At 37.9% G+C, this 24,137-nt stretch overlaps 1 protein-coding gene across 2 annotated transcripts; it reads right to left on the bottom strand.

Moving 5' to 3' along the window:
- Nucleotides 1-984: 984 nt before the first annotated feature.
- LOC143849072 (sporulation-specific protein) lies at nucleotides 985-22,806 on the bottom strand. Of its 2 annotated transcripts, XM_077358116.1 has the most exons (12): nucleotides 22,599-22,806; nucleotides 22,407-22,518; nucleotides 20,425-20,557; nucleotides 17,211-17,411; nucleotides 16,890-17,012; nucleotides 16,513-16,550; nucleotides 16,305-16,431; nucleotides 9,587-14,659; nucleotides 2,898-3,053; nucleotides 2,006-2,113; nucleotides 1,790-1,932; nucleotides 985-1,638 (listed from the first exon to the last, which is right to left on the bottom strand). In XM_077358116.1, the coding sequence occupies exons 3-12, from the start codon at nucleotides 20,500-20,502 to the stop codon at nucleotides 1,404-1,406; spliced, it is 6,282 nt and encodes a 2,093-aa protein (XP_077214231.1). In that variant the 5' UTR covers nucleotides 20,503-20,557; nucleotides 22,407-22,518; nucleotides 22,599-22,806; the 3' UTR covers nucleotides 985-1,403. The 2 variants fall into 2 exon arrangements, with proteins under 2 accessions (XP_077214231.1, XP_077214232.1); XM_077358117.1 differs by lacking the exon at nucleotides 22,407-22,518.
- Nucleotides 22,807-24,137: the final 1,331 nt, after the last annotated feature.

Here is a 24,137-nt window from a genome sequence, read left to right as displayed (position 1 = left end):
CCATACTGATTCCCGCTAAGAAACTTTTCTGACCATCAAACTCTTTTTTTTGATGACATAGGGTATCCCTACCCCATTTAAGGCAGGATAATCCCTACGGATGCACCCATTTAGAGCAGGATAACCCACGACGCCAGCCAACGTGCCCGACCCCCTACGGGTTTCTGACCATCGAACTTTCTCAAACCACAAAAGGGTACGACTTAGTTTCCTAAATTGTTGAATGGAATCTTCACAGAAGATTAAGTCTGTCGAGTAAAATGTGATGGATAACCCCACTCCACAACTAAGAGCTTCTCCCCCCAAATCACACCCACTCATACCATCTTTTTCCCTTGAACCTAAGCACTAATTAGCTAGGACCTGGTCAAGAATTTGACAAGCCTTCACAAATAGACCCTGGTTCGGCAACACTAATACCTCACCCATAGCCCCTCAATCTTCTTAGCAATATTTTTGCAATTTTGCAGGCACTACTGACCAATCGTATGTGCAAAATTCCTTAACCTCTAGCTCCTTCCTTCTTGGCAATAAGGCATATAAATAAGCCCCAGCGTCCCTCACAACTTGACCACTTTCAAAGAAATCTGATTGCATATTTAAAAAAATTGAGAAAATTGCTAGGGAGGAGAGGGTGAGAAGTAGCTGAAAACAGGGAAAAGAAAAACTCTACCCAAAATAGAGTTTCATTTTTTCATTTTTTTTTTTTTCAGCCACTTAACACTTCCTCCCCTCTCAAATTCTCTCCCTCGCCCGCTCGTTCTCCCCTCTCAGCACTTGGCAAACTTATATTCCCTGGAAAAAAAATTTCATGGTTCCCAAACATGGTCTTAACCATTTCCCAAATCTCTGTAATTTCTTAAACTTCCTCTCACTTATTTCTGATTTAACTCTTCTTGCTGTGACAATATCCCAAGAAAACCCTAAAATTTTAAAAAAAATTCCAACAATCATACTAAAACACTATGATATGTAAGAAAATGCTAACAGCTAAATTATTTGGTGATACATATAAAATATTAAAAATACGTACAAGAATTCAGAGAAAAAAATGGGCTCGCTATACAACATATGGAATCACACACCCAAGTATGCACAAGTAATGTGATCAGTGCTGGTAAATAAAGCTATTGTAGACAAACAACAAGAAAATGTGGAGGTTTATATGATTTACATTACTCAGTAATCAGCTCAGCTTCAAACACTCGAAACCAAGCTTATGGTACTTGTACTCACAGAAGCTTGATAAGCTGGCCTACTGATTTTCTTCTGGTCGAGAGGATGGTATGGGTGGGACCAAACTTATGGGCAGGGACTTCCATGAGACATAGCACTAGATTGTGATATCAAGAACTGAATTCTGCTTTGGACTGTCTTGAAAGTAGCTGAAATGGAGGGACAAGCTAGGATTTCTTCGGCGATCTACTGTTCTTGAGTTTCATTACAAGTTTCTGCCTCTCCCCTTCCACCTCTGCAAACTGGAGACTAAGTTCTGAGTAGCGTTCATGCATCTCTTTAAGCTCGATCTCTACGGCCCCATAGCTTCTCTTCAATTCTAGCATGTCTTTGATTAGTTCGTTGATGTCTCTGAAGCTCTGAAAAACTGCTTCTTCGTCGTTATGTTGTTTTAAGAATGAGCTGAAGCACACAAAACAGGAAACAGAAAAGACATGTTAGAGTTTCCACAGATTCAGCAAGTTAACGAAAAATTGTGTCCAGCCAGCAACTTTCTTTTCCTTATTGCTGATGGTGGAGTCAAAAGCGCGTCTTATCATAGCTCAAGACATACCTCTGAAAATGGAGGTTCGATTTCTTCTTTGCCTGCAGTGTTTCTGCAAGCTCAATTTCCAATGCCAGTACCCTTTCTAATGCATTTCCGCTTCCCGAAAATTGGTTAAATAAGGGGAATATGCTCCCTAGTCGTTCATTTGCCTGCGCAAAAGAGAGCATGATATGCAAGTTCAAGGGGGAAGAAGTGTGACTATATGAGGTTGGCAATATATACCATGTGTAATTGCAACAATTCTCTTTGCAAGCCTTGATAAGCTGGGTCAAAATGATGCTCATCTAGTGGGAGAAGAGTTCCCATGTTCTCATCTTTCAACCTTTCCAACTGCAAGTACATGGCACAGGTTTAAAGCAGTATTATGAGGACACTCACGTTTTTGTGTTGGACAAGTAGCCTATACAGCACATTTTGAACAGACATGTATCAAACATGGTACATACTTGATCAAGACACGATGTGCAAGTGTTGCCATTTAAAATATATGTATTTGTTGTAACGGATACTGTTGTGTCGGCACCTTAAACATAAATAAAAACTAGTTTGCAGGTAAAAAAGTTACTGGAAAACACCGAGAACCTACAGCCACATGTACAGTGATCAGGTCCGTGAATATTGTCGTTCATGTAAAAAAAAACACTGTAATTGCCCATCAGATCAAAGGACTTGATCACCAAACATGTCTATCATGCATATGGCGCGCTATAGTTGTTTCTGTTCATTTTGTTACGATTTTTTCATTTCTTTTAGAGTTGAGGTAGATGCCTGGTATAGCTTTTATTACTTTTATGATTTGCCGTGTTGAAGTGTTGCAAAGAAAATAATAATGGAGCCTCGCAAGACACTCCAAGCACTTATTAGTCACGACATTCACATCAATGACCATGAAATGCTAGTTTAAAGTAATGAGGTGGAAGATATAATAATCCTGAAAAAAGGACAAAGCCACATATGAAAGGAAGACTTTGTTTCTTATGTACATAGAAACTATCATGAATTATATGTAAAGGAATTTAAATGCAATTGAGACAGGCTCTTGAGATCTAAAAGAAATTTCTCTAAAATAACAGAAGAGAAAAGAAATAAATAAATAAAACAACTACAACGGTACCTCTTTATGTAGGCGGTCTATGCTAGACTTTAAGCTTTGCTCTTTGAAATGCTCATTAACAAAAGCTATATGTTTCATGTCATTTGGAAGAACGTCCTCCTGCTCTACAGGCACTTTCCTAGAAACTTCCAGCGCACTTTTAAATACAAGGCCATCCTGATAAATAGTTATGCACAAATCATTAATGAGAACCCAGAATCACTGCATGGCTATGTTGAGGCTCATATATGCAGTCCATTGCCAGTATTCTTTTTTCAAAGATCGCAAAGAATTTATTGAAAAAGCAATAAAACAGCAAGGGGATGAGACGATCCATCGGAGGGCAAAGTGTGAAGAGGAAAAAACAGACCAACAATCTACACGACATTACACTAAAGGGAGCTTATCTGCATCAATCGCCACCTCTCTCTCTCTCTCTCTCTCTCTCTCTCTCTCTCTCTCTCTCTCTCTCTCTCTCTCTCTCTCTCTCTCTCTCTCTCTCTCTGTATATATATATATATATATATGAGGAAAAGGATTGTACGCTCGAGCGTACCAAGCTTATGGTACGCTCGAGTGCCCAATCGCATGTGGGCCCACTTTGTTAGGGTGATCCAAAGCATTCATTTGAAAGGCCCTTACATAGATGGGGTGTCTACCAAAAGTCAGCTCCATAGGATCATCCAAACCCATCCATTTGTGGAGGGCAAAATGGACAGACCACAAATCTGCCCATTTTTGCCCTCCACTTTTGGAGGGGTTAGGATAATTCAATGGAGCTGATTTTTGGTACACAACCCTATCTATGATAGGGCCTTGCAAATGAATGCTTTGGATCACCACGAAAAATGTGGGACCCATGTGATTGGGGCACTCGAGCGTACCATAAGCTTGGTACGCTCGAGCGTACAATCCTTTTCCTCTATATATATATATAGCTAGCGTCCATCGCAAAAGGCTTTTCGCGGCTGGTCTGTCACAATTCAGACCAGCCACCTCGTGAATGGAAACAAAAGCTGTTTTCTCCATTCACAAGGTGGCTGGTCTGAATTGCGAAAGACCAGCCACGAAAAGCCTTTTGCGATGGAGCTTAGCAAATCCCATATATATAGGCAAAGCACCATGGGGCAAGGAGATTGGTAAGTTACTATAAAGGTCTCTAATTTTGGACAACATATAGGCAAAGCATCATGGGGCTGGGCATTTGTTGGCAGCCCAAGCACTGGTATTTGCAGAAACCCCTTCGATCCACAAGAAATGGTACTGAAGGGATTTGAACATGTTCAAGCCTTCATGGGAGCCCTGGCTTCAGCTTCACTGGAATCCACTATACAGATAGGGCCATAGAAGACCATAATAATAGAGCTGTTCCCATCTCTAAAAACTACCCCAAAAGTAGTAGATGAAGGCACCAAGAGGCGCATGTCTGTGTAACCAAATGCACACAGCATGATCCTCCAGGCAAAAGGGCCTTAAGCAAACTTGATCAAAGGTGCAACGAAAAGAACATGTGACTGTTACCTGATATTTGTCTGACAAAAGAATTAGAAGGGAACCTCCGCCTTTGTATTCAGGACGTTGTATGACACTTTTATTAGAATTCTCTTGAGATAGTTAAAACAGAGTACCGGTCAGGCCATCTGGAAACTACTCCCTTTTGTTATTATTTGGAACATATGGAAGGAAAGAAATAACCGGATTTTTTTATAACAAGATAATAACTGCGGATCGCGTTAACACGGTTATAAAGATTGAGCTAATCTCATGGGTAAAAGAAAGAAGAGGGATTCTTTATGGTTTGAGTGAAATACTGAGAAATTGGAGAGCGATTCTTTGGGAAAAGAAAGTAAAGACAAAGAATACCCCAAAGTGGATAGCTCCACCTATGGGTGGATGAAACTGAATTTTGATGGTAGCTCAATTGGGAATCGAGGAAAAGCAGGTATAGGAGGCGTCATTCGTGATGGGAATGGAACTATTGTTATGTCTTTTCGGGATCAGTGAGGATTTGTGATGCAAATGAAGCTGAGGTTAGAGCTTTACTATTTGGAATAAAATGGTACTCTCAACACCTCACGGACCCTCTCATTATTGAGGGTGACTCATCGAATGCAATAGCTTGGGCATCGGCGAGTTCGAAGGGACCTTGGAAACTGCAATCTTATATATTGGAAATTCGAGATTTGGTTCAGTTGATCAACCCCAGAATAGAACACTGAAGGAGATCGGCAAACGAAATGGCGGACCAGCTAGCAAAAGAAGGTGTTGATCGGGCAGAAATGTATATCTTCAATTCAACAGAAGCAGAAGGATTTTGGAATACTTAATCATACTGTAACTGCCGATTTACATTGTATGATGGTACCAATGTATATCAAACAGGCCCTGATCCTGTTTACTCCGAGGGACCTCTTGTCCCCTTGGTTGTAATCGTCTTAAGTTAATATAAGTTATCTTTCAAAAAAAAAAGTTAAAACAGAGTAAATGCAACATTCAATGCTGATCCAAAGCAAGGCACAGCATCAACATTTGACATCTGTTAAAAATAATAGAAATTGTAAAATCTAAGAAAAAGACAAATATATAAAGAAACAGAGAACTTACTAATATAAAATAGGATAAGAAATTGCAAAACAATCTTATTTCATAGTGACGTTGGATCGATTTTATAGTTTTCTTTCATGATTTTAATTGTTATTCAGCAATAGCATGCATAAACCTTAATAACATGCAATGGCTTTGAGTTGGTTTGCTTAGAGGCAAGTTAATTTGCTTACAATCAAATTACTCGTGAAATCGACCTGTATTATGGGAGACAACTCTAGTTCTTCACCTTGGCTAAGCTTATTGTTCACCTTATCCACTCCATGATTGCAAGGAATTTGCTAGGTAATATCGCGGAAAGCCATTTCGCGGCTGACTTTTGCTCACCTTTTAGCGGATTTTGTCTTACTCATTTAATTCATCTGAGGTGGCTCTTATCTCGTGCAAAAGTCAGCCTGAAATGGCTTTCCGCAAAACTGCCTAGCAAATCCCTGATTTTCATAGTCTGATCAAACTTTAATTTACAGAAAGTGGCAATAGAAAGTACTACTAAATAAAATTAGGAATTTTTACCTATAAATCTTTTATATGTAAAAGCACATACTGATTAATCACTGAGAATCATGACTTAGCCAAAAAAAAATTTAAAATCTACATTAAGTCCCTAAATGCTACTTATGTCATACATACATTGGAATTAGATACTAAGCTTTTGTCTTTTTGGTTTAAGTTATCAACTTCAGTACATGAGACAAATCAACCACACAAAATGAAGGGGAGAAATCAAGCCCACAACTTGTCTCTTGATATCTTATATATTGAGTATAAGTGTTACATGAACAAAAGTGCGCGTGGTACAATACAAGGGATGAAGGCTATATGTAAGGGTATAAAAGGAAACTTCTATTCCTAAACATATATAAGTAATGTTAATAAGAATCTTATGTTCCACATTCCACCTCAAATTGATGCACTGGGTCATAAAAGATAAAACATCAATTTGCAAACCAAATAAAATCAAGTTTGGCATGATTCATTGCTTTCATGGAGATATTAGCAAGCTGATTGGATGGCGATATATACGGCAATGTGATCCACCCTCTATCATAGTACTGGCAGGTATAATAACAATCCACCTAAATGTGCTCTGATTGTTTATGAAAAACAAGATTTGTAGCCTCTCTTTTTTTTAAATGACGTATTTTATTAATATTAAAATAGCCGGTGGGACCAGGAGTCCCATCCTATTACATGATATGATTAAAAGCCCGGCTGGGCATACCCAAAACCCATAATAAAGCATCAAAATAAGCAATTACAGTTGCAAGTCTTTTCCTTCCCTACTTACTACCAGTGACAACCTATCTTTGATAGCTCGAAGTGCGACCTTCTGCCTCTTGAAACCTCTCCTTAACCCATACCCTCATAAGACAGATAATCATAACAAGAACTCATATTTTGAAACTCTAGAGTAATCACCACACCCCAGGAGATAAAGTAGCAAAGAAAGATTATTCAGATTAAGACTAGTTTAAGCGAAAGAATAGTCTCTCAAGCAAGGTATTAAATTTCGACCGAAATTCGAAATTTCAGACCAAAATTTCAGGTTTCGGTGGAGACCGAAACCAAAATTGGGTAAAAGTCGAAACGTTACCAAATTTCGATCGAAATTTCGTTTTCCCCGAAATTTCGGTCGAAATTAAGGAAATATCACGAAAAAATCTGAATTTATTTATTATTTAATATTATCCCGAAATTTCAGGGATTTCGTCTAAATTTGGTACGGGAAGTTGTTTGATTTCGATAGATTTCGTTCTAAATTCCGAAATTTCAGTTTCGGTGAGGACCGAAATGCATTCCGAAACCAAAATTTAAAACCTTGCACTCAAGCGAAAACCTTTGAAGTTGCAGTTCCTATGGATATAGATCAAATACATTCTCTTTGCTATGTGACCATGACACTCATCCCACTATAGTAAAAAAAAACTAATAACCATTCTCTCCAATTCTCACCCAAATTTACACATCTAACAAAACAACCAGATAGCTTAGAAGAACTTTTCTCAACTCAGTTGTGCCAATGCCCTGAGGTTGTCTCCCCTAATCAACAAAATTTCTAATTCTTGAACGCGCACCAAGTGTTTAATGTGGAGAGGGAACTCGTTGATTATCAAGAAGCCCCCTCCCTAGTCTTCTTTTCAGCCTCTTTTTCTCTTTCCTTTTTTCCTTCCAAGTCACTTGCTGCCATAGCCAGGAACATTTCTTTAGTCGCCCCGAAATCCTCCTCATATCCAATCCCAAAGACGTCCCCCATTGATAACAAATCATCAAACTCTTCTGAGAACGACCCTCGACCCTCAGTATCTCCTGAGTTATCTAACATCATTACACCCTTACCTTTAGTGTCCACGCTAGGCCCTAAACGCTCAAGATTGGTAGCAATTTGAATTGCCCTTATTATCTCCGTAGAGATGTGTGGATGGGGGCAATGAGATACGAAAGTCTAAAATAAGAACTTGAAAAGCCATACAATCTCACTGGACGCTGCTAACATAGAGCAATATTCATCTTCGGCTGATGATTCGGAAACACCACCTTGCTTCTTGCATTTCCAAGAAATGGGTCGCCCAAGAACAAATACTACTCTGTTGTTGAGCTACGCATATCAGAGCAACCTACCCAGTCGGCATCAGCATAACCACTCAACTCCAAAGAAGCTAACGGAAAAAAAAGGCCTTGAGCCACTATTCCATGTAATTATTGGACAGTGGTCAAATAAAGCATGGAGAAGAGACAAATTGGCTTGTTATCTAAATTCTAAACTAGTAAATACACATGATTTGAAGGCTAACTTTCTTGAGCATATTGAGAGACCTGGTTTTATACTTTGGTGATAAATAAAAGTAATGGAAAACAAAGAGATTTTTGTCTCGGACCTTAGCATGATACTAGAAGTTGGGCCCATAAACAGGGTACAAAGCATCAAACCCTAAGGTTTAGACCTGCCTCAACAAAGAAAAGAATTTATGCTAAATGTTATGCTTACTTAATTCATAGTAACTCAAATTTTTATTAACGAACTTAAAAGAGCTGACACACAAATCATGTTTTTATAATTTCATTAAGCAATCCACTTTAAACATGATACTTAAAGTGTTTGCTAGGTGATAAAAAAATTTCCAGCAAGTTCATGACATCATCATGTTATAGATTTGTCACGGTATATAATGTTCCCGCTGTGATCATTATATGATGCAAAGTTTGTGTGTCAGAAAATGAGCTATTCTGTATCCATAAATACAAATCTGCTGAAATCTTTCTGTGACTTCCCCAAACTAATAAGATTCTCCTCATTTTTTCCTTACCATTTCGTAATATGTTTAATGTATTAAGCAAAAAAAAAAGTAGACATATTGAAATGTAAACACCGCCTCAGGTCAAAATGCATTTATGCTGATATGCATCACATTTAGGTGCAAAAGAGTCGTGGCCACATTTTTAGAAGGTAACTAAATACATACATATGTGTGTGGGTAATATAGGGAAATGATATCAGCACAACCATATTTTGATATTTGCACAAACCCAACTGTCTTTTCTTCTTTAATTGGCCCCTGAGAGCGTTTTGGGAAATGTAATAACCTTTTGACAGCTCTTTAAATACTAAAAGACAATATGTTTTGTAAAAGAGAAAAGGGTTCCTGCGCTCGAGTGCAGAAAACAAAGGTGGGGCCACATTGTTGGGGTGATCCTAAGCATTCATTTGAAAGGCCCCATCATGGATGGGGTGTGTACCAAAAATCAGCTTCATTGGATCATCATAGGGTGTCCATTTGTGGGGGTGAAACTGGACAGATACTGTTTGTCCACTAATCTGCCCATTTTTTCACCCCACAAATGGACACCCTAGGATGATCCAATGGAGCTGATTTTTGGTGGACACACTATCCATGAAAAGGCCTTCCAAATGAATGCTTTGGATCCCCCCAACAATGTGGGCCCACCCCTGTTTTTGCACTTGGGCGCAGATAAGCTTATCTGCGCTCAAGCGCAGAAACCCTTTACTCTTTGTGAAAATATCAAAATAAGGTTGTGCTGATATCATTTTCCTATATACATATATGCATGTGCGTGCGTGCAAGGATTTTGGAGAAAAGTAAAGGTACCTGCAAGGATTGCAGTTTCTTTGTCGGCAGACTAGAACGTTTCCTTTCACCAATGGAAACAGGTGATGAATGTTCCACTTCTCTGGAAGAGCTCAGCATGTTATCCTCTGCAATCGTTGTCTCCTGTTGAAAAACTGATACCCTCGAACTGTCATCTTCCAAAAGTGGCACAGCGGACATGGAATTGAGAAAACCAGGTTCATGATTCCTTTTCTCTTGAATATTTGTAGGAGATCCATAACTTTCCAAATGACCCTTGATCAAGTCAAGTTCAACTGCAATTCTGGTCCTTTCTTCATTGCATTCTTGCAAAGAAGCTTCAAGTTCTAATTTTTCTTCTTTACAGCACTCAAGACTGATCATACAGCACTCTAATTCAGGCTTCACCCTGTCATAATCCCAAACCTTTTCTCTCCTCTCTGCAAGAACTGTCCGAAGCTCAGCCTCCAATTCCAATATTTTCATTGATAGCTCTTCATTTCTTTTCACATGAGAAGCCTCACTTCTTTTTCGACTCTCAGTCTCATCAAGAGAATTTTGCAATTTCAATAACATCTCCTCCCCAAGTTTTTTGGATCCATATAGCTGACTTCTCAGCTCTTGCAACTTAGTTTCACACTGTTCTCTGATAAAAGCAATCCGCAAGGACTCCTGCATAGCAACTGATGGGCTTTCGGTATCTGTTTTTTCACGAGCTTGCAAACATTTGGCATCGGCTTTGTCTTTGAGCTCTTTTAGATGGATAGACAAGTTCTTGAACTCTTCTGTCTTCAAAATTTGTTCAGAGAATCGGTAACTAAGCTCATTGTGCTGGTTTCGTAACTTCATCAACTCATCACCAAATTCCTGCAACAATGATATCTGGGCACATTGTTCGTCCAGTTTGGATTTGAGGACTATTGCAGTAACTTCCAATTCAAGCCGTGAGGACCTTAGGTTGTCAATCTCTTCTTCTGAAGCCATTACCACACTTCTCAGTCCTTCAATCTCAACTTCGAGCCTGCCCATCTCTTGACTATTACCAGCTTCCACAATCATTTCCCTGGTCTTATATGTCTCAATTTCAGCACACATAGCAGTTCTTTTATCCACATAATCCTCAAGTTCTTTTTTCTCGCTGATAACGGTTTCTAATTCAGACCTCAATGACTGAAGGGCTGTCATCAATCGTGCATTTTCTTCAACGTATTGTGCTTCCCTAGCCATGCATCCATCCAGCCTTGTAACTACATCCAGATGCTTTAAATGAAGCTCCACATTGTGCCCATCTACAAATTTAAGTTGATCAAGAAGATCTTGTATCCTGCTATGGAACTGATTTTTTATGAAAATAACTTCAATGTCAGAAACTAATAAATATTCATGCATTGCAGCTAAATGAGTTTCCATATCAGTAATTTGGAGGTGAAGTAATGAAGCATCTTCATCTGCCTTTCTTTGGGATTCCTCACTGTGCAACAAAAGATGGCTAACTTTTGAATTTTCTAATTCTAGATCTGATACCTGTTGCTTAAGATTGAGTAATTCCACTTTTTTGTCATCAAATGAAAGAATCTGCTCCTGTTTCACATTCAATTGAGAAGTAAGGTAAGTAATCTGTTTGTGTTTCTCATTCAACTGGGAAGTAAGATCTCTAACTGAAGCCTCCAATTCCCCTCTGAAACCTCTCTCAGACTGCAATTCTTCATCTGTACATCTCAAACTTTCTTTTAAGCTACTAATATCGTTTTGCATCTGAACAGACTCCCCATTGCCAGCTTGAAAAGACATCATCAAAGCTTTGTTTTCCTGCATACAATCAATAACAGTTCTTTTAGTCCTTTCAAGCTCCTTGTTGTAACTCTCAGAAGTCAGCACCTCTTGAGCAAGATCCTTGTTTTCACATGTAACATGTTGCAATTCAAATTCCAACTCTGTAACCTTTGATGAAAGCACTCTGTTCTTCTCGGCACATATTTCTTCAGCTTCTGAGCTGATCTTAAGTTTATATGCAACTTCTTGGAGCTCTAGCTGAAGCTTTTCTAATGATCCTTTAGCAATATCTCTTTGTTCCTCCATATCCTTCTTCTCCTGACTGAGTTGAACAATATTTTCGTATGCTTTGCGCTGAAGCTCTTCCAAATGCAAGATGGTACTCGTGAGGTTATTGTTGTCCAATTCTTGCCATGGAGAATTACTAGTAGTCAATCGTTCATTGATTTGCTCGCTGTAATAAACCATGCTAGATCTCATATGCTCCAACTTATCTTGCAGAAAAGTGACAGTTTTATCCAAATCATCCTTCTCAGTAGAATTCTTTCCAGCCTCTGCTTTCAAGACTTTCAGTTCTTCAATTAGAGAGTTAATCTCACTCCGAAGATGACTTTTTTCCACAGTTTCCTGTTTCAACGCATTTTCCAGGTCACTTTTTTTCACAGTTTCCTGTTTCAACGCATCTTCCAAGTCAATTTTTTCTTCAGTGCAAGCCTCATACTTGCTTTTATAACTAGCGCATTTTGTGAGCACGCCTTCACATTCTGTGGCCTTTTCAGTAAGAAGAAGATTTAGATGACTTCCTTCCAACGTTTCCCGTTTCAACGCATTTTCCAGGTCACTTTTTTCTGCAGTGCAAACCTCATACTTCCTTCTAAAACTTGCGCATTCTGTGAGCACTCCTTCACATTCTGTGGCCTTTTCAGTCAGAAGAAGATTTAGATGACTTCTTTCCACAGTTTCCTGTTTCAACGCATTTTCCAGGGCACTTTTTTCTGCAGTGCAAGCCTCATACTTGCTTCTAAAACTTGCACATTCTGTGAGCACTCCTTCACATTCTGTAACCTTTTCAGTAAGAAGAAGGTTTTCTTCTGAAATAATAAATAATTTTGTTTCCATAATATCGTTTTCCGACTTCAAATTGTCACACTTGGCAATGCACTTAGCCTCAGACTCCTTAAGTACTTCAAAATCACACAAGGCAGTCTGCAACTTAAGCATCAACAATTCCTTTAATTCATTTGAATGCCCTAGCTGCTTTGCAAGTTCATCCATCTTCTCTTTCATGAGCTTAATCTTATCATTTGCTTCATGCAGAGTTTCTTGCAAGACTTCAGAAAATATGTTCAAATGTAAGTTCAGCATATACATTTCAAAAACTTCACCTTCTTCCTTAAAAAGGAGCTCTTGTTGCAATTGACATGGTCCTGTAATTTCATTTTCATCCAGCAAGTGTTTCTCTGGTTCAGCATTAACACCAGATTCATGGGGATTTAGTTTCGACTTAAAAATGGTGCAATTCACGGGAAATCCCTCCTTTGGATGGCTCAACGGACCATTGAGCTTTGACAAAAGCTCCTGCTCAGTTTTTCTGGGTATATCTGCTGCGATACCTTCCATCCTTGCTTTGTACTGTTCTCTCCGGAGTCCAGTCTCTAAATCATCATTATACAAGCATGAGTGTACCTCTTCAGAACAACCTTCTATATACTCCTCAAAACATAGTTGGGAAGCTTCTGTAAAGGCCTGCCTTGCAAGGTTCTGATTTGTCTCAAACATGGTCAAAACCTGGAAAGAGAGTAGTTCAAGGTCTTTTTGTATCTGATCAACTGCAATTGAATAGTTCCAGCGGAGCCTTTTGAGTGCTGTTTCCGAGGTGATAGCCCTTTGTTCAAGGTCCTTGTTAAGAGACTCCAGGTCACACCTGTCTTCAGAAAAGCTTACAAACTGCTCATTCATGTCTTGTTGCATTTTTTCCATCTGATTTTTTAAAGTCGAAATGGTGAAGAGACAAGTGGAATGCTCGTTCCTGAGGCTCTGCAACTCATCTATCACTTGTTTCTGACTTTCCTCAAGCTCCTGAATAAGAGCTTCATAGTAGCACTCCATCTGGTTCATTTTTTTCGTCAGACCTATGCAACCGGCTTTTGACTCTTCTAAGTCACTTAAAAGTTCACAAATTTTTGCTCCCATCGCATCACTAGTACCCAGGTTATGTTCTACAAGGTCAAGCACTGGAGGAAATTGATCAGGTCTAGGTCTACCTGAAGAATGAACCATGACTTCTAAGGGATATAAATCTGCGTCAGAGCCCTCCAGCCCTTCTTTTGGGGTAAATTGCTCAGACTGTACAGACATAGGTCCAAGCTTTCTCACATCTGTTACTTCCACTGGTTCTACATTTAGTAGAGAAGTTACTTGTGAGGTTCCTTCTTTAAGATCCTGCAATACATATTCCAGAGCCTTGAGGTCCGGGTGAAGAAAACCCAAGTCTCTTTCATTGTACCCCAGGCTGGTCTTATTTTGAATTGCTCTCACTTTCTCCTCCATTACTAAAACACCCTGCACCCACTTTGTCTGCAAATCATGCAATAGGCAATTCAGATTGTTTCCATTAGCATTCCTCTCAAGCTGACTATCAAAAGAAGCACAATCTAAAAGATCATACTTCATTACTGCAGGCAAAACTTGAACATGAGGAGATGGAAAACTGGAGTTTTTCTTATGATTTCCTACTTCATTTTTCTTTTGTTGTTCAAAATCATCTTTGAGTTTTGAACATTCTGATTTCAGAATGGAAACTGCTCTTGCCATTTCTTCTCCTGAGGTAATTTCTGCAGAAAGTTGCTCAGCTAACTTTTGAGTTTCTCCACCTAGCTCATCAGCATGACCTTGTAAAGAGCTTAATTCTAGCTTAAGCTCCAAAATAGATGCCTCGGCTACCTCCAAGCTTCCTCTAAGTCTACTGTTCTCCTCATAAGCTGTGGCTAAATCATTGTCCAGGGAATAGTCTGAACTCCACCCATGAACCCAATCACTGCTCCCTTGAGCCAAAAGTCGAGGATCACACTGGTCCCCTTTTTGAGGGTGAGGGCTTTGACTTAAAGAAAATCCACCTGATTCACCAGAGAATGTGCTCTTGACGCTATCAACCTCATTGGCGGTGGAAATGTCAAGCTTTTCAGCATAAATAATTTCTGAAGTATGGGATGAACCATCAATCCCAACAACTGAATCGGTGTAATCTTCATTCAATTCTCCCTCTTCATTGAGTGATGGAAGTTCCAGTGAGTCTCGTTTGAATCCAACTCTTGCGTTCATCTATTTCAAAGTGAACACAACAAAGAAATTATCACAATCACAGTCACATTTAATAAACAAAATTTAGAGACTTAGAGAACAGAATTATAAAGGAATGTGCTCCAAAGCACATAGCTAGAAGCTTCAAATTAATCTTACAGGGATTAGTAATCACAAGCTTCAATATTAATCTTAAGAAAACAGTAAGACACCTCTTCTGGTAGTTCAAAAGTGTCCGAGTTCAACATTTTTCTAAAGGTAGATAGACTGAGCATAAAACAGTTAAACATCCAAGAAACATCAGAGAGCATTGACATTGTCAAAAGGTGGCAACAATAAGTGTTTTTTTCCTTCTGTGTTTCTGTCAGTAATTGTTCTCATTTCCAAACATTTTATAATATTAAGCCATCTTCAACAAGGCTGATACGTGATTCTCATATGAATGTTTAAGAGTGAAAAGAAAATAAATCATGTGTCTTGGTGATGGTCCATACTCCACCTCTTCTAGTGGTTTGAATAGTGTTCGAGTTCAACATTTTTCAACAGGTAGGAAAAAATAGACTGAATAGAAAACAGTCAAAGGTCCAAGAAACATCAGAGAGCATTTTCATTGTCAAAAAGTGGCAGCAATAAGTGTATTTTTCCTTCTATGTTTCAGTCAATATTTTTTTAACCCGGAATATATCTAGGTACTAGGGCCAGTACCTTAAATTTTATTGTTAAAGGAAGAAAGTACACAAGAGGAAGACATGCCGCCTAGCCTCAAAACCCCCAAAAAATGAAAAAGAATCACCTGATCCTAATGTTAGGAAAGGCTAAAGCATCACATCCCGCAGCTCCCCTAGCCACTCTGGTATAATATCAAAGTAAGTATCATGTTCCTGGATACGCCACTTTCTTTGAATTCACTATCATGCGTTTTTCTTGTTAATATCACACATTTGAAATTATAATTTTGAGTATTTGAATCTTATGATGCTATTTTAGATTTACTTTTAATTGCATTTTCAGTAAAATTTAGTTTAGTTGTATGGAATGGTATTTATACATGTCTTGTGTCTAGCATGGATGTTAAAGTATTTGGTATGAGTGCGGGTATCATATCATGTCAGCATGATATGCTTTACCAACATAATTATCCGAGTATCATAGATTTTAAGTATCGTTTATCACACATATAACGTACCTAGTATGAAAGGGATTTCAGCTTAGGCAATATAGAAAGGCACCCCATATTGGAATATTGGGTATATTCATAGTAGCAGTGGTTCCATCATATGGAATGGCATGATGTGTATATCGGGAAACCATGACTAGAAATCCATTAGCTCTCCAGTGGGCTCACGACAAGGCTTTATCCAGCATTTGTCAGTTGTCACAGGGTAAAATAAAAAAGAGTAACTGGGACCTCACAGAAAAAATTATAAATCAGAAAATCATAATTAATTTTAACACTGATTTTCTAGTAAGTCATGATGATTTGAAGCTGTGTGAAAGGACAGCGAGGCATCATTCAACTTTCGAATTATTTGTTCAGAGATGATCACCAGTCAATAAAGAGAAAACGTAGGCAATGAGTAAAGGAAATGTCTATCCAGCCAATAGACTGGAATTTTAAGATATATCCAATCACACAAAGCTTGTTGGACAAATAGTGAGTATTTACCTTATCAATCTGATCATTGACCATCCCTGCAGCTGCTGATACTTTTTCGGCAGGTTCTTCATGCACACTCGGGTCAGTGATCACCTGAAATCCCTTCTCCCTGAGCTCCCTCTGTTGCTCAAACTCTCTGTGAGGATCCAATGGAACATAAGAGAAGCTAGTTGGAATAGTTAAAAATATAAAACTCAGATTGTCTTTGAAGCAATACCTGAAACCAGTTTTAGAAGTAAGCAGCTGGACTGTGACCTGGGATCAAATATAATAGTTGACCATAACATTAGCAAGACAATCTTTATGATCTGTACCTCCACTATAAGCTAGGAATTATCAGCTAGAGTTAGAAGAGACAAAACAACAAACCAAAATTGCAATCAAACATGAAAGTGAGTGCCAAAATTGGAAATTTTATTTTGTAATAGCCACATATATGACCACCTCTCATTTACGGCATGATACAATATACAGTAGCAACTGAGATGCAATAAGTTTGGTTATCCACAAGTTTAATTCACCACCAGAATTATCCTGAATATTACAATGAGAAAAGGGGTCACTCGAAAAGTTTTGATAGATTAGCATTCTTACATGCAAAACAGCTCCCAAGTCGCATCCATGAAGAGGCAATGCAAGAGAAGAAGGTTGTGATGCATCTGCATACTCAGCAAGGTTGATGTTAGCCTCACCAAGGACGCTAGAACGAGAAGAACCCTGACGGTACAAAGAGACAGTTTTACTTCAGAAGTTTCTGATTTACAAATGCATTTAGAATAAAATAAACGAAAAACAAAAGAATTAGACTTCAAAATTGCCTAATCCAAAGTCCTGAAAAATTAACAAGGAAGATCATTTCCATTCTGATTGACTGTGAATCAAAAAGAAAATGCAGATCGTAGGAAGCATTGGTACCATTGTCACCACAAGCTTATACAGCTTTTCATCATATTTTTTGGTTTTAGAATCTTGTAGAAGTCGTGTTGTCTCATATATAGGATCTGACCATCTGCAATTCCCATTCCTCACGTTTGCTTTGGTTGTCTTTGCCGTTGCCTTTCCAGAATCAGCAGGAATGAAGGACACAAACAATTTGTCCCACCCTGGCTGTGGAATCTGAAAAAAGTAAGGAAAAACATCATATTCAATCGCAACAGAATTTCAAAAATAGATGCACAGAACTAAATGCCTACAGCAGAATTTTTTTAATAGAATGAAGCATCCATTTGCTGAGGCTGCAGAACATGCATTATAGCCCAAAATCGCATTTAAAGTTAGAGATTAAATTTGATGGCAATTCGTGAGGGTATCAACTTAAAATCATGTCCATAACTTTCAGCTGACTAAATGTAAACAACCCTTGTATGAAACAGTGCACCACATAACGTTGGACAGTTCAAAGGTGGAGCTGAGGTCCCGGTTATGAACCGTTGTTTTGTGAACTTTCCATCAGAAATGTTTATAAAGACGTCATTTGGTACGACGCCGCTCCACTTGAGGAGTGTCATATTTTATTAGGCTGTCCATGGCAATATGATCATAAGACTACCTGTGACAAGGAGAAAAAATGCGTACTCATTTGTCAAAGATGGCAAGAAAAGAAAGTTGAACCCGGTAAGGGATACTCCTAGGCCATCAAAGGATGTGGCAACACCCTCGAGAGACAATGAATGGGGTACTAATCCCAAAGAAAAAGAGTTGGCACCATTCTTAAATCTTAGCCCTAGTCCACATTCTTGGCCTGTTAAAGGTTCAAAAACCTGCCCTAAACCCCTCCAATACATGACCTACACCCACCGAACACCTAATTACTCATAAATTCAAGAACTTACCTAAAATCTCATGCCTATAGTCCTATACCAACCCACGAATCCAATACAACCCCTAACCCGTCTTTTCTTTAATTTGTCATTAATCACAGTCCCCTTTACCTTTGTCTGCAAATTTCAGAACAGCCTCACCTCTAACCCCTACAGTCCCAAGTTCCTTTCAACCATCAATAGTCCAGGTCTGTCTTGACAATCCAGATCTGTTATAACAGCCCTCCTTTTCTACCCTATTGTTTATCTGTTCTGTTTCCATACCCCTGAATAACTTGTTTCCTTATTTCCTTCACTTTATATACCCATGGTCCATGTTATATGGATTTCTCCGAATGGGCGACATACCTGTGTCGAACACATGTTAGATTCCAATACTTTAGGATTCTCTAAGACACTTTCTAGATTTCTTTTTATATTTTTTTTTTCCTAAATACTACTACCGTAACTTTACAATTACCATATGTTTTGAGTTTTAGCCATCCTAATAGTGAATTAGTGAGTTGTTATAGGAAAAAAAAGCATTATTTTTACTTATCCGATTAAAATTTTCAATATGTTACTTATTATGCGTAACCATATTATTATGTTAAAAACTAACAGTTGAGAATTAATTTGAATATTTTAACAAATTTGCGAATCTTTCTTTTTGAGGTTTGTCAAATTCGACACTTTATACCCATGTCGGATTCTAACACGCGTGCCCGTACTGATGCCACATAACTTTATACCCATCCGATTAGAGTAAACCCTAGCCTATTATCCCTTAACTCCCTCCAACCGTAATTATAATCGGTCGACATAAGTTACATTTCCTAGATTGTCCTGCATTATTTTGGTATCAAAGCCTAGGGTTTACTCTAATCAGATGGGTATAAAGTGCTTTGGTTCCCCTTCATCAAAAGTTGCCTGTCCCTGTACTACACCAAGACCGGTCCCTGTAGGCTATCACCACTAATAGAAAAAGTACTTGCTTGACCCGGCTTACCATTTTAAAAAAAATGATCACAGCTGTCTTGATGGCTTTGGTCAGGACCAAATGATCAGAGCTGTCTTGATGGCTCTGGTCAGGTGTGCTAGAGAATAGTGGAGGACACAGAAGCCGAAACAAAACCTAAATCATTGGAATGACATGAGGGGCCAGTTGTTCGAAAGATTTGCACCAAAGACTCTTCAGTGGTTCAAAAGGCTACAATCGATAAGGAATCGAGAGGAGAAGTCCAAGGCGGAAGCAGTGAGGCAATCCGTTTGTCTGAGGATCCAAAACTCAAAATTTCACCCATCGTTTTCGCTCCTATTTCCAAACCGATTTTTTACGTCCCTAAATCACCCAGATTTCTCTGTCTATGAAATCCAAACGCCGAAATTGAGAACCTAATTTTTTCTACAATAGGCGCATTGCAGTTGTTATGGTATTTGTGAGATTTGAGACCTTGAGAGACTTTTGCACGTGGGAATTGAATCACTTTCTTTTTGAGTTGCTGCAATTTCAAAATTGGGAGACTTGTGATTTTTTCTATTCTTGAATTCTTGCATGCTTTTATTTGGATTGATGTTATAATTAGTTTTGCTCATGGAAAGTTTTAAGTTCTCAAATTCTGATCCATTTTTTATGCCATAACCCTAGAATCTTATTTCTGTCTAGATTTTTACTTTCTTTCCATCATTCAACACATATCTTCTTTGATTTCTTGTGTTCTAATTATGATTTCTAAGTAATTCTGCTTGGTTGTGATTCGTCCTACATCATGCCCTCTGATATATTACTGTAATTTTTTTTCTTGATTAATAAAGTTATCTTCTCAGAAAAAAGTGCTACGCAGGCGACAGATTGAAGCTCCAAAGACATTGAAGAACAGAGTGTTAAGACCATTAGAAGTAAAACTTTTATAAATCCTCCCATTGTTCATAGACCAATACCCTATTTCCTAGGATTCCCTCAACCTATTAATATATTTTATCCATCGGCTAATAAAACAGGAAAAGGAAAAATAACGAAGTTTCCTTACATCTCAATAACACATGCTTCCATGCGGATGGAAAACTAAATGCAAATTTCATTTTTGAGGAAACCATCGGCAGATTGAGCGCAAGGTAAAAATTTCTGAAAGGAGCCTGTCAATTCTCTAGTACAACAACAGTCGTAGTCTCATAGAAGGATCATCAAACAGGTAAGCTACTAAGCAATGTCCAATTGGGCATGAGAAAAGAGATCTATTCCAGTGATGGAACAAACCCATCAAGAAAGAAGTTCCATCAGCGCGGAAGATCAGCATTCTTAAAAACGTAAAATTAAAAGCAGAACTTACATGTGTGGCATGGAATTGCAGCCGAAAAACAACTTTTACTTTTGTCTTTTCAACCTTCCACTTAGCAACCCTCGACATTATTCCACAATCATTCGCTCATCACCAGAAACCAGACAGATTCACTTTATCAGCCCTGCATCATTCAATAAAAATTACCACAACTCCTTGCTTCGTTTGTAAGAAAAATGATGTGATGAGACAAGAAAATCTTATAAGTAACAACTCCGTCGTTGCTGTTTTTAGATGGCATCTAATCAACACACCAAAAGCATTCGAGCTGAAAGGCAAAGGCAAAGGCAAAGGCAAATCAATAGAGACGAACAAAAAATGGTGCTTCCTCAAATTTATACACTAGGCCCAAATCAGATAAATTTAAGTGCATAAAAAAGAACCTTAAAGGTGAACTTGTGCTGAGGTGGTTAGATAAATCTGACAAAGGGATGAATAAATAGTACCGAAAAGAGAAAGTTCCATAACCTTGAAGCCCAGTGATTAGATAAAAATGCACCCCAGAAACTACTCATTGATGATTTAGGCAAAAGTCAAATGGAGAAGACAACATAATAGTCAGTTCAACTTTCTCATACTCGAACACTAAACCTAAACCACAGAAATTTAGATTCCAAAAAGCGCATACAGGTGTATCAGTTGAATATGGAAACTAATGATTCTACTCTAGTAAAAGTTTTAAAAAAAAAAACTCAAGCTACTCCCATCCATCTTTAAGACTCATATCTAAGCATTCTACAATGATATACCTCATTACATAAAATCACATAAATCTTTGTCAGTTTCGTGAATTTCAACCTAGGACAATGGCAATCCATTTAGATGCCGCAAGGTGGCAAAAAATAGAACTCCTAAAAGAATGTCCAAATAAATCGAGCAAAAAGATGCTAATGTGATAATAACAAACTCAGCATACTCCCATCCCTAACAAAAACTACAAAGCAAAAATTCCTGATGCAAGCAAAATGCAAACAGGGGAAACCTGACAAAAAACTCTGTAAATTTCTCAGCTTCTTACACTAGATTTATTACTTCTGAGTCCAAAGGGCTCCACAAAAGACTGAGGAAGCCTGATAAATAACTTTGTAAATTCTTATACTAGATTTATTACTTTTGAGTCCAAAAGGCTCCATAAAAGACTCCAACATGTCCAACAAAATAAATAAAGATATTCCTAAACAGTTAAAAGAAATAATAGTCTGGTATACTCCATCACATAAAAAAGGCAGAAACCCACAAAAAGATCAACATAAATTCCTCATATTCAAACCCTAGGCTGTAATGGGATCCATTTTTGAACACTAACAATGACATGGACGCAATGTACACCAAAGTGTCCACGTAAATCTAGTAAAGAGGCGCTGAGAACGTAAAGGGATGCTTTGACAATGATAATTGTGAACATCTCAAAAAGATCAGAATCAGAAAAGGATCAAATTCCAAAGGAAAAAAAAATCGACAAAGATCATTGTGAACATCTCAGATTTACATTTTCCCAGCCAACAGAAATAAAACTCACACACTCCAGCATAAAATGTAAATAATTAAAATTCCAAAGTCAAAACCTCAGATCTCAAATTTATACCAAAATAAAGTGAGGAAAATCAAACACCAGACCTTCAACTTCAAATCTCAAACTGTTACTACTATATGACTGCAAAGAGACTACAAAATCAAACGCATCTGTAAAATTCTCCGATTCAAATACTAGAATCTCAATTCAAATTGAATTCGCACCAAAATGTAGAGCAAAATACAGAAGAAAAACTTAAAACTGCAAAGTTCACACTAAAAAAAAACCTGGAAGAGATAAATCCAACAAAATGTAGAAATCCTATCCCGTTTAAAACCCTAGAATTAAAACAGAGATGCTCTAGAGTGTGAGAAACGGTAAAAAAACAAAACTTAAACCAAAATCTCAACTAAAGTAAGGCAAACACTTTACAGAAAGTAAAGGAGAGGTGATAACGTACTCTCTTCCTTAATCAAAGCCTCAAATCCGAAATGTCCGTCCGAAAAAAACCTCGGAATGCAGAAAAAGTAGGAATCGGGAAAAGAACTGGGTAGAAGTTTCAGATTCGAGACCTAAATTTGAACGAAAGACGAATTTCAGTCTTAGAAAGTGAAAATAAAGTGATAAAAGAGAGTGCATCTCAATCTCATACCTAATTCCACATCTGATGGTGCTTAAAGAACAAGATAGATCGCGGAATCTTCTAACAGAAGCTTTGTTATCTATTTTAGAGCGAGATTTAGTGTGAGAAAACAGGAAATCTAGGGTTTTTTTTCTCCGTAGAAAAAAAATGAGAATGGGATTGAAGATGAAAATATTGCCCTTCAAAGGGGTTGATTAGAAAAGCGACATCCCGCCAAAGCCTGTAATTATTCAGTAATTAAACAGAAGAACTAAAACTATTATTGCCACCGACTAATTTTGGCGATTTCCACCGAATAAATGAAAAGATTCGTAATTAGAAATTTAGAAGAATAGGTGGAAATACCAAAAATGGTGGGGGACATTACTGTGGAATTTTTTCCTTTTTTTTTTTAAATAACGCTGTCATTTTCAAGTGACTTGACTTACGTAAGCACTTGCTTAGAATTTTTTTACAGATGAAAATCCCCTTGGATCGGATCCTCTTGTCTGGGTCACGATCCATTCATATCTCTCATGAATAGACATAATAAGGGTACCCTCCATTAGGATATAGGACCGTACATTGGATTTTGTTGCTATGTCTGTCTGTTTTTTATGGCCGCTATATCTACGTCATGTCCCAAAATAATTTCGGACCTTTTGATATGGATAGAGGACAACATTCGGATCCAACTGCTGTGCAAAAAAAAAATTGTCCATTAACATTCGGACCGTCTGGATCCAGATTAGATATTCCTAACCATGGTTTTAAATTTCGACCGGACCGAAACTGAAATTTTCCGAAATTTCATTTTTCGCCATTTACCAAATTTCGGATTTCGGTCCGAAATTCCATTTAAATGCCATTATTTATATTTTTTTTAAAGTGTCACAAAATTTTGTCCGAAACTTCGGAATTTTGAACCAAAGTACCAAATTTCCGACCGAAATTTTGGTTTTCGGTGGGGTCCGAAACGGTTACCGAAACCAAAATTTTAAACCATGTTCCTAACTATCCTATATATTGCTCGGACGGTAAGCAAAAGATATGTGCAATTTCCTGTAAAAATATTTCATTCTACAATATTTATCTATATATAGTTATATACTATCTCCAGAGAAGCCACCTCCTACAGTTTAGAGGGCAATTAAAGTGTTTTAACTAAGGCCCTATTTGGATAGTAGGAATTTTCTAGAAATGTATGAAAAGAACAAATATTTCTAAAAGTCATGACTTTTTTTACACACTGAAAGATAAGTTGAACCAACCTTGAGACCTTCAATTAATGATGATATCTCTCTAAATTAACCATAATCATACCATTTTCTTCTAAATTTGGTTAGAAATTTTTTCTGGCAAGGGGTGGACTAACCGACCATCCCACCACTAAAAATCCATCATACCTACAGAAGTGGGGCCTGGCCATCCTTGATTGATTAAATTTGTATGATGACGTCACCTTGGGAATTTTTTAGAAGAGATCAAGGTAAAGAACAAAATTAAAAAGAGTGCTACTCCTATTGATTTTCACGATTTTCTATGGCATGTCTCAAAACAGTTATGCCA

Source organism: Tasmannia lanceolata, unplaced genomic scaffold (genome assembly GCF_043159265.1).
Source record: "Tasmannia lanceolata isolate RefF3 unplaced genomic scaffold, GAP_Taslan_0.1 ptg000016l, whole genome shotgun sequence".
NCBI lineage: Eukaryota > Viridiplantae > Streptophyta > Magnoliopsida > Canellales > Winteraceae > Tasmannia > Tasmannia lanceolata.
Note: the sequence above shows the minus strand (reverse complement) of the source record. Positions and strands in the feature narration are given on the sequence as shown.

Coding starts and splice junctions, on each gene's coding strand:
- LOC143849072 (XM_077358116.1), bottom strand. CDS start 20,502: ATGTCGAGGGTTGCTAAGTGGAAGGTTGAAAAGACAAAAGTAAAAGTT. Junction 1,933..2,005: donor AATTGTTGCAATTACACATG/GTATATATTGCC, acceptor TCTTTTGCGCAG/GCAAATGAACGACTAGGGAG. Junction 1,639..1,789: donor TCGAACCTCCATTTTCAGAG/GTATGTCTTGAG, acceptor TGTGTGCTTCAG/CTCATTCTTAAAACAACATA.